We start from the raw sequence: 13,176 nt of genomic DNA, 5'->3' as shown, positions 1-13,176 counted from the left end.
CCAGGAATTTCTTCAACTGTTCTAGATCAGTATCCCGATTTTATTGTGTTCTGTACAGGTGGTTCAAAGGATGAAAATATTACTAGTTGTGTCTTTGTGAGCAACGAAGACAGCTCAGAATTTAGTCCGTATTGCTTGTGCTCAATCTTCTATACTAAGTTGATCACGGTCAAACATGCTCTAGACCAGGAATCTTCAACCCGTCAAACACTACGAGCTACTAAGCCATGCTGCTGTATTTAGAACCATAATAAATAGAAGTTGTAGAAGTATTTGGGAATTGTTTCGGACACCTTAATTGGGCTAATCATTTGTTTCAGCGTTCTTTATTGGTCATTATATTCTCGAATGGAGACTGGATTGTCATTATTGGTACACGTTTAGTACTTTCAGCTTTCAAAAATACGCGGCCCACGACAAAAAGCCCCGCGCGCGATGCTTTGAAGGCTACTGCTATAGACTGTGTTATCGAACTTTCATTGGATTATATGCTTGTCCACCGATACTAATTATGCAGAATGTCCTCATGACTCACGTACTCTTGAAGGATTTTTTTATTCTTTCTAAATACCATTGGCTTCAGCAGTTCTATGCTGGATGCCAGGTCATGTAGGCATTCGAAGTAATGAGTGTGCTGACTTAATAGCCAAGCGTTCCTCCTCATTCATTGATTAAAGTACGTTTCCTTACTCAGGTATATTTTCCATGAGTTCAACTTTTACTGTCAAGCGTATTGGATCCAGGATAATAAAAAGAAACTTTAATCTTTAAATCTTTGCTCTTGGCGCATTCCTGTTCACTGCACGGCGTTGGTCCTCCGCCTGTATGTAAGGATTGAATCACACCTCCAAGAATTCGGCGTATTCTAATCGAATATAGGAATTTTCATAGACACTAGGCACGTATGAACTGCTTAATAATATGAACGTGTTTTGAGGGATAACTCGACTGTACTTGCCTTCAGTGCACAAGACCAAGTTCGGTTTCCTGTTTAAATAAATGGTGTTCGGGCTAACTTTAAGCGGATAATCTAGCCTCGTATAACCTTAAAACTAGAAAGGAAAGTTAAAACGCGCAGTAAATAGAAAGTGCAGAACTAATAACATATCAAAGGATGTAAGGCTGTCCACTAAAATTTGACAAAACATTAGTTTATTAATTATTACAAAAACAAAAATCAGGAGCAAAGTAGCTAATATGTAAAGAAATTTACAACATATTTTGCAGACTCAGTAACCCCTTATGGCGAATACGATTTAGTCCGCGTATAGTTCTTGCTAGTGATCACTGTATGCCATCAGGTTGAGCTTTCTTGAGACAGTACTTGATAACATGATGAGTTAATCTGTGCATGTATGTCCTGTACATTTGTTAGCGTAGACACTTTTAAATAAGGCCAGAAATATTCGATCGGTCTGGCTTCAGGGACGGTGGCATGGTTGCCCTTTTCTATGAAATTAATCTTTCGATGTCGCAAATGTTCAATAGCTATTTTTGCGTTATGTGGGGTAGCAAAACCTGGCCAAAATACATAATTGTCATTCAAATTGTTCTTTTGTATATGAGGAATAAATCAGTCTGAATATGGTCCTTTACGTACGTTTGGGCATTGATGGTAAAGTCAGATTTCCGAATCAATGCACCAAGTATCCCTTCTATTGGCTATAATAATGGATTTACAAAAGCATATCCATGAACTCGGCTTCTGAAAGTTAATGTTGGTTCGCAGCAAATCCTCGCCGATACGCCAGTTTGATATACCAAAGCTAAAGCTTTCATCAGATAAATATTGTGGTAAAGTCGCGGCCACCGATAAGCGACCCTTACCCATACCCTTCGTAAGAAACAGCCCCTTCCGCAAGCGTGACCACAAGTGACCACAAAAGTGTTTTCTACACGTGCTGAGGGACAAGGTTGTCACATTTTTTCTTGAAAATGTCTGGACACCATATGTTCTTTTTTGTAGAGAAAACCGTAGTAGAAACGTATTGACTCGTGAATTGTGTAATAAAAAGTGATCAAAAAAAAAAAAAAAATGTTAAATGATCGAGTGCCAACAACATGATTCAAATAGGGCGAAAATACCAAAACTGAACACGAATTATTTGAGTTTTTCCTTCACTATTATATTTAAAAAATTAAAAAAAAAAATATATATCTAAAGTGACTTACTCATCAATAGCTTACTCAAACTATTATAGATAGAAACATGGATTTGTACAGAATATTCCTTTGTCAAAATCAAGGGCTAATAAATTTTTTTTAAAATATATATGTCCTATAGGAGAGTGTAAGATAGTTTTTTTTTTTTTTATTTTTATTAACTAAGAATAGAATATATAATAAATTCTTGAAGTTAAGAAGATGGAACTACGTCTCATGGTATGCCGGCTGGGCTTAAGAGACGGTGATGATGAAAAATGAATAAAATGATGGAATAAAGAAGGTGGGAGGAAAAGGGAGAACCCCGAGGAAACCCACGCACACGGTATTTGTTCACCAATAAGGAGGAAGGGTGCAATTCAGTTAAAGTCAAGATCCAGGAGTTTGTTCGTGAAGATATACGCACATCGATATCATAATGAGGGATATATTATCCTGTTGAAAGAACGAGGTAAACCACTAGTTCCATCGAGAAGTAGTGAAATGTTCTTGGCCTGCAGAAGATAAAAGAGGTGTCACCCATCAAAGACCACAAAGACCAATAGTACATGTGTCGTGTACTATATAAAGACCTTCGGTTCACTTTGGAATTATTCTTAAACGCATTCATTGTGGATTGGTAGCGGACTAATATTGTCTGTCGTGACAGTTGATTTCTCCTTTCACAAAAAGGGGATTCTGTCTCCGAACGGAATCTTGAACTTGAATGTGCAGTAATCACTTCCTGCAACCTCAGTCAAACAGCTAAACATGCCTAAGAAGTCACATCCTTGCTTAAATGGACACTTGAAGTTTATAGGGATGTTCCTGTTAAGACATGATATGGAACATTGGCTGATACCACATTCCATTGACAGCTGATTCTTTAACTTACACTAAAATATAAATGCTGAGCAAAGCAACGTTTATTATAAAATAATAAATGTGACAGTTTCGGATATCTAACATATCGTCGCTGCGCCTCGAAGAACCGGTAGGTGACATTTTTGTCGAAAATGAGTTACGTCGTGCAAATAAACCAGAAAGCTGTTGGGCAGCGTTCCTTATAATGTCATAAGTTAATATTCAATTGTTTCGCCACAACAATGAAAAATTATAGATTGAAATTAAAGGCTTCTCGTTCTTATCACGTACGCATTGATTAATGTATACAAATCCTCTGTGTGCTTATAAAGGCGCAAAAGGTACTATGTAAACACAAAAGTAGTAATATGATACTGTTGAAGCAAGCTACAACAATGCCCAGTGCATAATATATGCAGAACCAATTTTATTAATTTTTCAAGTATTTCCGTATTTGGCAAAATTTTAAGAGTTCGGAATGTTTTTTGCTTCTGCTGGAGAGTTGTGGTTTTAACACATAGCGGTTCTTTGAGGCGCAGCGACGATATCCTTCTTCAGACACTATCGAAAATAAATGAAAATGCATACATATGTATAGTCATTGTTATGACAAATTTTAAGATTCTTTAACAGACATCTATTCATTGTTAAGAAATGCATTTTCATTTATTTTCGATAGTGTCTGAAGAAGGATATGTTAGATATCCGAAACTGTTGCATTTATTATTTTCTTATTTTATAATAAATTGCTTTACTCAGCACTTGTATTTTAGTGTAAGTTATTGAATATAGCAAAGCTAGTATGAATCAGTTAGTAACTGATTCTTGTTCTTCTGTGGGCTTTTTACTAGTGCTTCTGTTTTAGAGTCCTCACTTCTTGGTTTAGCACACAAATTATTAGTTATCCGGGATAGTTGTAAGCTCCTACAGCACAGTGGGCAGTTGGTTGACTACCTGGTTGTCTACTGTTAGCACAAAAAAAATCTTATATTTAATTGGTTGGCAACACGCCATTAATGCATACTCCCTGCTGGTCTAGTGGCTAGCGCTTGTGTCTTTGGTGTACAGATTCCTAGTGGAAGAACCTTGAAATTTGAACGCATTACGGTGGTTCTGGTGGTTAAACTGTAGGTTCACGTTTAATATAACCTCGATACCGAGAGGCACGTTGAATTCCAGGTTGAGAACTGCAAACTGCAAAGCTTGTGAAAATCAGAAGTACAGCAGGTTTTTCTTATGCAACATTAACTATTTTTTTTAATGTAAATTGGTTCGAAAAGCGACATAGTGAATTTCTGAAAAAGTATTTTGCATTTGAAATACCACTTGTCCCCTTTCTCGTTGAACAAAATTACGTTCAATTCAAGATGGTGACTTAGACGGACCACCTAGGTCTGTTCTATTTGCTGGGTTTTCTAAGAGTTGTTTCAGACTTAGTAACAAATAACGAACACTGGCACTGAACCCAGTTAAAAGGTTTTATTGTACCACAAAAGTCACGAACACTAATTTACAGGTTTAGAATCTAGATACACTGAACATTAAATCTACACTGTAAACTTTCAAGCCTCGAAAAGTTTAACGATGGAGTGTAGAGAAAAGTAGCATACAAAAAGAGTAACAGAGAAAGATATCATTGTTACACATTAAGTATTAGGTTTTCTAAGTGATACGTGAATACTTTTACATACAAAAAATTCATTACCAAACAGATAAGTAGAAAAGGTGGTTGTAATAAGCAAAAGGAGATTGGCCATATTCTGTTATTTTGTTCTTTATAAATACAACGTGGAATAATTTGTTTTTCGATTAATTTAGTCGATGAAAATACGAAAGATTGTAAGACAAAACTACGAAAATAATACTATAAAATAGTTGAAAATTCAGAAAACGGTAGGAACTGTTGTTGGCCAGAAATGATGATGGACCTGTTTGTTTGGCTTTAGGAACTGCGATGGTTCATGGTCAAAGAAACAAAACGCCATTAAATCTTATTTTGTGTCAAACTAATCCAGACATGCTTGATAACACCGTACTTTCTTTTAACAAAAGAGACACTGACCAAAGCTTAAAACCCACTATATTTTAAATTATAATTTGTAACTGTTTCGGATATCTAGCATATCCTTCTTCAGACACTATCGAAAATAAATGAAAATACAAACATATATATAAATATTGTTATGACAAAGTTTAAATTATTTAACCTTCATATATATAGTCATTATTGTACTTTTTTATTTTTATTTATTTTTTCCCCCTATTTACTGAGGCCTTCAGCCAATCCCATAAATAAATAAATCCGAAACAGTTACAAATTATAATTTAAAATAAAGTGGGTTTTAAGCTTTGGTCAGTGTCTCTTTTGTTAAAATAATCAATCCAAAGCCATGAATAGTCTTACTACCGTACTTTCGTAAGGTCCTGTTTTATATTCCTATCTTTTTGCCTTATTTTGTTGTATCTTCCTTCAAAGCTTTTCCAGCTAGAAGTTTATACATCTCGCACGAGTTTCCCACCTATCTGAAGCATTTTGAACTAACAGATTCTTTAACTTATTATTTTTAACACCATAAGTAATAGTTCATTACGTTTCCAAAAACTTAAGAATCTTGTGACTAGGATACTATATTTTCTGTTCACGTATTGGTTCGTCTCATTCGACTTCAAACTGTTTTTGAGTATTAGTAACTTAGTCGTCCTCGCTCTTTTAATGGTTAACGCGCGCGCCTTTGGTTCGATTCCCGGTGAAAGAGCATTGAACGCCTTACGGTGATTCAGGGTCTAACTTAAGCTATAGGTCCACGTCTCAAATAGATTCCGTGCGGAAAAGGAACGCAGAACTTGTAACCAACGATCCCCGCCAGCATCTACTTTTAATTTCTTTATTTGTGTTAATTCAGCTGCACCTAAGTATTTAAGTATGTTCACTTCCTATACTTCAGTTATTTTAATTAATGTGACACTTATTTGTCACCATATACTTTTTTCTTCGTTTACTTCCAGGCCAATAAGAGAATCTAAGTGACATATTATATGTAAGAAAAACATTGCTATTCTTTAATGCTAGCCGAAAAAATAAATTTGTTTTCCTATTTTAACTAGCTTATGTAAATGTTCTATACAGTGAGTGTTGTGATATTTTTGTAATGGAGACATTTTTGCTCCTTAACAATGTAATATTTTATTCTGTTAGAATAAAATTCCACATGATCATGTTATAGTATTAACAACCAAAACTAGGAATTAAAAAAAAAAAAATGATGGTAGAAACAGGATCTATAAAGGTCCTAAATATTGAAGAAAGCCACAAACTTTCGTCGAATCACTGTGGACTTCTTACAGACAATTCAAAAAGTTGACAGTGGTTCGATGAAACCGTTTGTAGTTAGTTGTCTTCAGTTCTTAGGACACGTATAAGTTGTTTTCACAATATATAATGTGTGTCCGATAGTATCTTAAGGATTTTTCTTTTTTCTTTTAATTTGATAGTAGATTCTAACACTTAACGAAATTTATTTTAAAAATTACAGAGATGGCCGCAGACAGTGATGGAGATCTAATTGAAACTGTGGTCACCTGTGAAGGAGATTTAAAAGATCCACACTTTCCCAGTAGATTTAAGTTTATCGTGCAGAAATTGCGTGGTCTTCTGTGTACTGGTAAGTGTAACCATTCAAGGTTGGAGTTTTATACTTTATTATATCTTATATATGCTTTATTATTATTATTATTATTATTATTATTATTATTATTATTGTGTTTGTATTGGTTACGTGCAAAAATTCTACTCGTTTAGCGGATTAAGCACCTCACAGATGGCGTTGTCAATGCGTAAATTGATAGTCACGTACTCGGAGGAACATTGGAGTAGCAACAGGCAGTAAATGTGAACGATAAGCTCGTAGAGCAGAGAATAGCATGTAGATAAAATGGAGACTGATAAGGAACATACAAAAACAAGGTTTACTTTTTAAGTACGACAATTGGAGAAATTTGTGGAAAAAATTAGTTTGAAATAAAAGTAATTCAACTGGAGCTAGAAGCGAAAAAGGAAGAGGACATGAAGAAGTAGGAAGGAAGGGTAATCACGGAATGGTATGAGAAAAGTTGCACGTCAAGGAATTACCGTCATGCCAGGGATGAAGTGGACTACTTGACGGAAGGAAACTTCAAGGCAGATAAACAATGAAAAACGAAGAGTGAAGGAAAATATAAAAGTTTTCCACGAGCATTTAGAAGGAAATGGATACAATAAGAGGAAATTGGAGTACAGAAGAGGGACCAATAAAGGAGGAACATGAAAGAGGAGGAGGGGCACAGAAATAACACAGAATGCTGATGAAAATTTGAAGTATCCAAACTTCAAGTAAGGAAGCAAGACGTTGGAGGTACGAAGAGGGAAAAAGAAGAAGAGGCGGCAGGAATAATGGAGAAAAAGGAATAATCTTTAGAATTCGGTTCTGAGAGTGTGATATGTGCTATGCTGGAAAACATAAAAGAAAGGAGCGAATTAAACAAGATAAAGTTAGAAATAGGTAGAAATACAGTCTATAAACACATACGTGATACAGGACATGCGGTTAATTGGAATGAAGTGAAAGCTTGAGGTTAAAGAAGACAGAAAGAGAATCAGGGGATGAAAAGAAACAATGTTCATTGAACTTGAAAGTGATAGTGTGATGAACTGGAGCTCAAAAATTAAACTTGATGAACAGTGGAATAAATTAAGAATCCTTAAGAGATAAATAAATAAATCTGTCCTGTTGTAAATTAAACATAGTTGATTTCTTCGTTATTGGGTATATGCTGGTACACTCTTAGCAGGGGGGTGAGTGGATATAGCAGGTTTTGTATCTGTTTTGCCACTGTTAGGTGATTTTGTCAGCTACCAATAAGGTTAGAGAAAATGTTCATCTTTCTCGAAGTATTTAATTAGCTGTTAATTCTCATATAAGTCAGTAGTGTCTGGTGAAGCCAGTGTTTAGTTTGCTAAGCTCTCACGAGATATAGTGTATTCCTTCAATACATGGGCAGTTCGGCAAATTCTTTGAACTTCCCCTGTTGAATTTTACAACAGTATCTCTTCCTTCCCCTATCCCTCTTTTGACCGCATTTGCGGGGTTGCAGTGTCGCAGCACCCACTGTGTCTCGTGTCTCTTACTTTCTCTCCCAATACTATCGCTAATGTGAAACAGATGTCAGGCCTCCACATTTTGCTATAATCGAGTAAGAAAACTATATATGTTTAACAACAATCTTCTAATCACTGACTGAAAGAACACCGTTTGGAACTGTGGCAACTAAGTACCCCACGTGGACTTGACGAGCGGTTGTCAAATGATAGAAATGAGGGTTCTGGTTGGCCATTTAGTTATCGGGGGTGTTTTCCACAAGTTCCCGCGGACGATGATTTATTTATGGCACTAGCCTCCACACGTAGAAGGCGGCATCCTTTATATACAAACTGCACACGTATAGATGGAATACACAAAATTGATTTGCTTTGCTCAGTAATTAGACAGGCTTGACAGCGATCTGGAAAACCAGGAAATGTCAGGGAATTTTGTATACTGATGACATTAATTTTTTAAAAAGAACTTTAAAAATGATTGAAAAATGCCCATTAAAACACAAAATAGTGCGAAGTCTGTCATGTCTTATTCTAAACAAAATTTGTCCTAACCAAAATGTAAGCGAAGGACCATGTATAATGTTCTTGAGTAACTCCATAACAAGAATATTGTTGTAGCTGCCAAAGCTGAAAAAATAAAACATCAGTTTTTCAAATTATATGTTTCAGCAATAATGTATACAGAGATAGGTTAAATGTCTTTTATTGCAATCTACTTGATAATTGTGAATTCGTTGATTTGTGGGGCATAATTACAATGTTACTTGTCCTTTCCCATGGAAATACTTCCGTTGAGAAGGATTTCTCAGTTAACAGCGACATGCTGGTAGAAGATATGTATGAAGAATCTTTGAGTTTACGAGTTGTTCATGATACTATACAATGTGCTGGAAGATCCCTTGGTATTTATATAGACAAAAATGCTTCAGTACATACGTGGATCATGTGCACGTTATGGAGAAGCCATGCAAAGGAGAAGGACGAAAACCACTGCAAATGAATTAAAGAAAAAGGAAAATAAGCACATAGCTGATCAGATTACCATTTTAGATTTAAAAAAAAAAGTAGCAAAACTTTTATTAGAGACTACCATTGAATGCAGAATTTGAAACATGAAATTGAAACCTTGAAAGCATCTCTAAGGTAGAGAACTGTGGAAGTAAATGGAAGGCAATGGGTGGATGTTGTGGAGAGCTTTCCATTCGTTCATTCTTTGGAGGAAGGGATTATGTCTAGAAAATATAGATCTTGCCTGGAGAACCTGGAATTGTCAGGGAAAATTGATTTGAAAAATCACTGGCAACCCTGTTAGAGCATTATTTAATTATACTATGTAATAAGCAAAGCTAGTATAATAGAAAATATCGCGTACTGCGCTCAGAGTCTTCCACAACATTCGACAGCTGTATTGCACTGGTGTAGTTCGTAATAGCACATATTTTGGGAGTCTTTCTGGTTCCGAAAATTTAGAAACGGAGACATCTGTCAAGATCAAGTATCATCTGGACGTCAACTTGTGTTTTTTGAAGACGATTTTGACCAAACCTTAAGAAACAGGCTGAAGCTAACCGTAACAGACACCTTCGAGCCACACAAGAAGCTGTCTCAAAGCGTGGCTCAAAGCTCCACGTTTCATCACAATGTTCCAGTTGTTGTTATGTTTCACGTTGGCTGATTGCAAGTGAAGAGAGGACGAGTCATGACTTGCTTCCTTGCTTTTCCGGTACAAAAATGACTAGTTTTTGCCATACATTGTTACGAGCGATGAGAAGTGGATTATGTTCCGGAACCTAAAAGCGTGGCAGGACTGTTTGCCACGTTTCTGAACTGTCGCCATCGACGTTCAAACCAGAACTTCCCAAGAAAGTGTTGTTAAATATGTATGGTGGGATATCAAATAATTCACAGGAAGATTCTGAATCCTAATCAAACCATTAATATCATCTCCTACTGTAAGCAGGTGAGACGTTCAAGAGGCTACGAGCAACACTTGATCGAAGCTGCCAGGTCTTGTTAATCGCCAAGGAGTCATCATCTACCTTGATAACGTCAGACCACAAGCTGCTGTCACATATCAAAGATTACATAGGTTTTATTTTTACCTAAACCACCCTATTCTCCTGACTGGGCTCCTACACATATAATTTATTTCGCATGTTGCAGAACATTTTCGTCCAAAAAAATTTTGAAGTGAAGGCTGTAAAAATTGCCTTTCAACAGTTCTAAGAATCCAAACCTCAGGACTTCCATCAACTTGAAATTTATCTCTTACCAGTAAGGTGGAAAGAAATCTACTACTGCGATGGCGATTGTGTAATTCTAGATGAGTTCGCACTTCTGCATGCACATTAAAAACTGGTAGAATGTTTGCACGTATCCAGTATAATATGATGTAAGTAAGGTAGCTTTGCAGAAAACGATCTCAGAACGTGTGGTGAATGAGGTAACTTTGAGAGAAATACATTAAATATCAGTACCGGAGGTAGGTTTGTGCACTTTATAATAATTTCTGTATAAAGTCGGCCATGCATTTCTCCTCTAAAATAAAAACCTGTTTTAATTCAACTTGAAAGCACTGGTAACTGTTTTGAAATAGCTAGTTTAATTTCTTTCTGCAATATTATTCAAATATTTCCTTCGTTATTCAGTGAGCACAGTGATTTCAGTGTATAGTTAAAGTATATCAGCTAAATGTAGAAACTACTATAATGAAGTAAAGTTGTAATTATCGGTATATTTCCCGGTAGTATTTTGTACATTCTATAATATTAGGTGAAATATTTTAATATTCGATTCCTGCAATATTTGGAGAACAGCTGAAAAAGTGAGGATAAGATTGATGAGCATTTCGAAGTTACTGAAAAATATGTTTCAAGTTTGGTACTTGCACTTCCGCTGGTAGCTGTCCAATCCATGAAAAGCATGTAACCAATTTTAATCATCAAGGAATATGTAAAATTCTAAGCATTTTATTAAATTTTATGACGTACATCGGAAATTATGAGTGTAAGGATTCTTGTAGTCATGTGTATTGGGGTTGGGGTCAATGGTTTTATATAATTATTAACACTGACTGACGTAGAGGAATGGTTCGCATTCTGGATACTAATTAGAAGGTCTAGATTTGAATCTCGCGACTCCTTTTTCTTCCTAAGGTTTTTCTAGAGTTTTTTCTGTCATATCAGCTGGTGATAATTGTAGCTGTAATATTATAAACATTATTCAACTTCTTATCTTAACGTTGTTAATGATCCATTATATTTCGGCTGTATCTGCAATATTGTTGAATAAAATTTGGAGTTTTTCTTATATTCAGATGTTGTCTTAGTGGATTATTTTCTGTTGTTCAATGAACTAAGGTTCTTTGTTTCTTTATTTTGGTTTCAAGGTATGTTTCCCATTCGAAGGTAATCGCTATTTCATAAATTTACATGTACCTACCTATGGAGGGATTCTGTTACGATATAATGTTGTTCTGTTTCAGGCAAAGGTGAATCGCTTCGAGTATCTAAAGTGGAACCATGGAATTCGGTGCGAGTGACGTTTACGATTCCTCGGGAAGCGGCACAGCGCCTGAGGCTTCTGGCCCAGCAGGGTGACAATGCTTTGCGTCAGTTGGGAATCTTATCAGTCCAGGTTGAGGGTGATCAGGTTAGTAATACAATATGTGCTGTTATGCAGAAAACACAGTGGTTATTTTTACTACTTACCTTAGAAGAATGAGCCCGAGATGAATAGTGAAGTAGTAGAAAAGATTGCTCCATCGTAACCTCTCGTTTTTTGAGAACTTGCGCTAGGGTTAATAGTAAAAAATGAGTATTACAATTTGTTGTAATAACGTTTCGTAGTGTAGAGTATGCATAAATGAAATCCTTACTAATTGTGTTGAAGCAGGAAAAGTATTTTCTCAGTGCTCTTGACTAAACCGTACCGTTGTTAATTATGGCCGGTCTGATAAGCAGACCACCCCTCTCCAAGGTGCCACATGAGTGCAGGTAGACTCTCTCTTTACTCTGTTGTTAATTGACGATGGTAAAAGGACGACTGAAATAGGTAGAAATGGTTTCAAGTAAGTTAGGATTAGTAAAATAATCAGCAAATAAAGCAAGTTTCAACGCGGAACAGAGAGCGTCCTTTGTTAAAGAACGTTTGTTTGCAGTCCAAGATTCATGTTAAACTGAAAGACGGTAATGAATAGTAACGTATGTATAATATGAATAGAAGTGGAAAGTGTGCGCTCTTATCAGTTTATGTAGTGTTAATGTTTACATAGCGCACACGACTCCAATAGAGTAGGTGGTTTTTGGTCGTATGTTACAGAATTTCTTTTTTATCAGATATAGATTTCATCACTACTAAACTATTGATAGGCTGTTCGTGTAACCAACATGAGTATTGTAGTGACATAGAGAAATGCATTTAAGAATCCCCATAGTTTCCACCAAGTCTACTCTTGTTTCAGTGTGAAACAAACTCACTCAACGAGTGAATGAGAAAGACACATTCATTGTTATGGTTGAGTATAGAATCTGTGGAAGAAAGATATGTGGGTTCCTGACATCTACCGCTGAAGAGTTTCGTTCATCAGTTTAATTTGAGATTGATTGAATAGACCTTTATAGCACGGTGGTATATCGTCGTCGGCAATTCAAAATCTGCTATGTGACATTTTCGGCCGTTTCGAGATAATAGTATTATCTGGTGCAGCTTTTAGACTCTTTTAGACTCGAATTTATTATTACTTGAGAAGGTATCAAGTTACGTGCAGCATCAAATATTACTTATAACATACTTTTATAAAGCGAAAAATCTAACCAGGATACTGTTTTTCGTTTCTCCTGAAAAATTTATAAAAATGCACATAGCAGGTTTTGAATTGCCGACGACGATATGAGAGTAATATACAGTGTGTAGGATCCGAAACAAACGTGTATTTCCACTCAACCCCCCCCCCACACACACACACACTGGTAGTCGATCCCAGAACCACATGGTTAGTCGTTTGAGCACGAAATCGTACATTGAAATTTTATTCC

The 13,176-nt window shown here is 36.0% G+C and overlaps 1 protein-coding gene across 2 annotated transcripts in view; it reads left to right on the top strand.

Annotated features, from left to right (window-relative positions):
* LOC145670420 (uncharacterized) overlaps nt 1–13,176 on the top strand; it is an 84,631-nt gene that overhangs the window by 37,917 nt on the left and 33,538 nt on the right. For both annotated transcript variants that reach the window (XM_081739088.1, XM_081739096.1), the window contains exons 3-4: nt 6,540–6,668; nt 11,625–11,791. In XM_081739088.1, the coding sequence (XP_081595214.1) occupies nt 6,542–6,668; nt 11,625–11,791 (294 nt within the window). In that variant the 5' untranslated portion in view covers nt 6,540–6,541. The remainder of the gene's footprint in view (nt 1–6,539; nt 6,669–11,624; nt 11,792–13,176) is intronic.

This window comes from Thermobia domestica, chromosome 2 (genome assembly GCF_964235325.1).
Source record: "Thermobia domestica chromosome 2, izTheDome1.hap1.1, whole genome shotgun sequence".
NCBI classification, from domain to species: domain Eukaryota; kingdom Metazoa; phylum Arthropoda; class Insecta; order Zygentoma; family Lepismatidae; genus Thermobia; species Thermobia domestica.
This window is presented reverse-complemented; position numbering and strand designations above follow the sequence as displayed.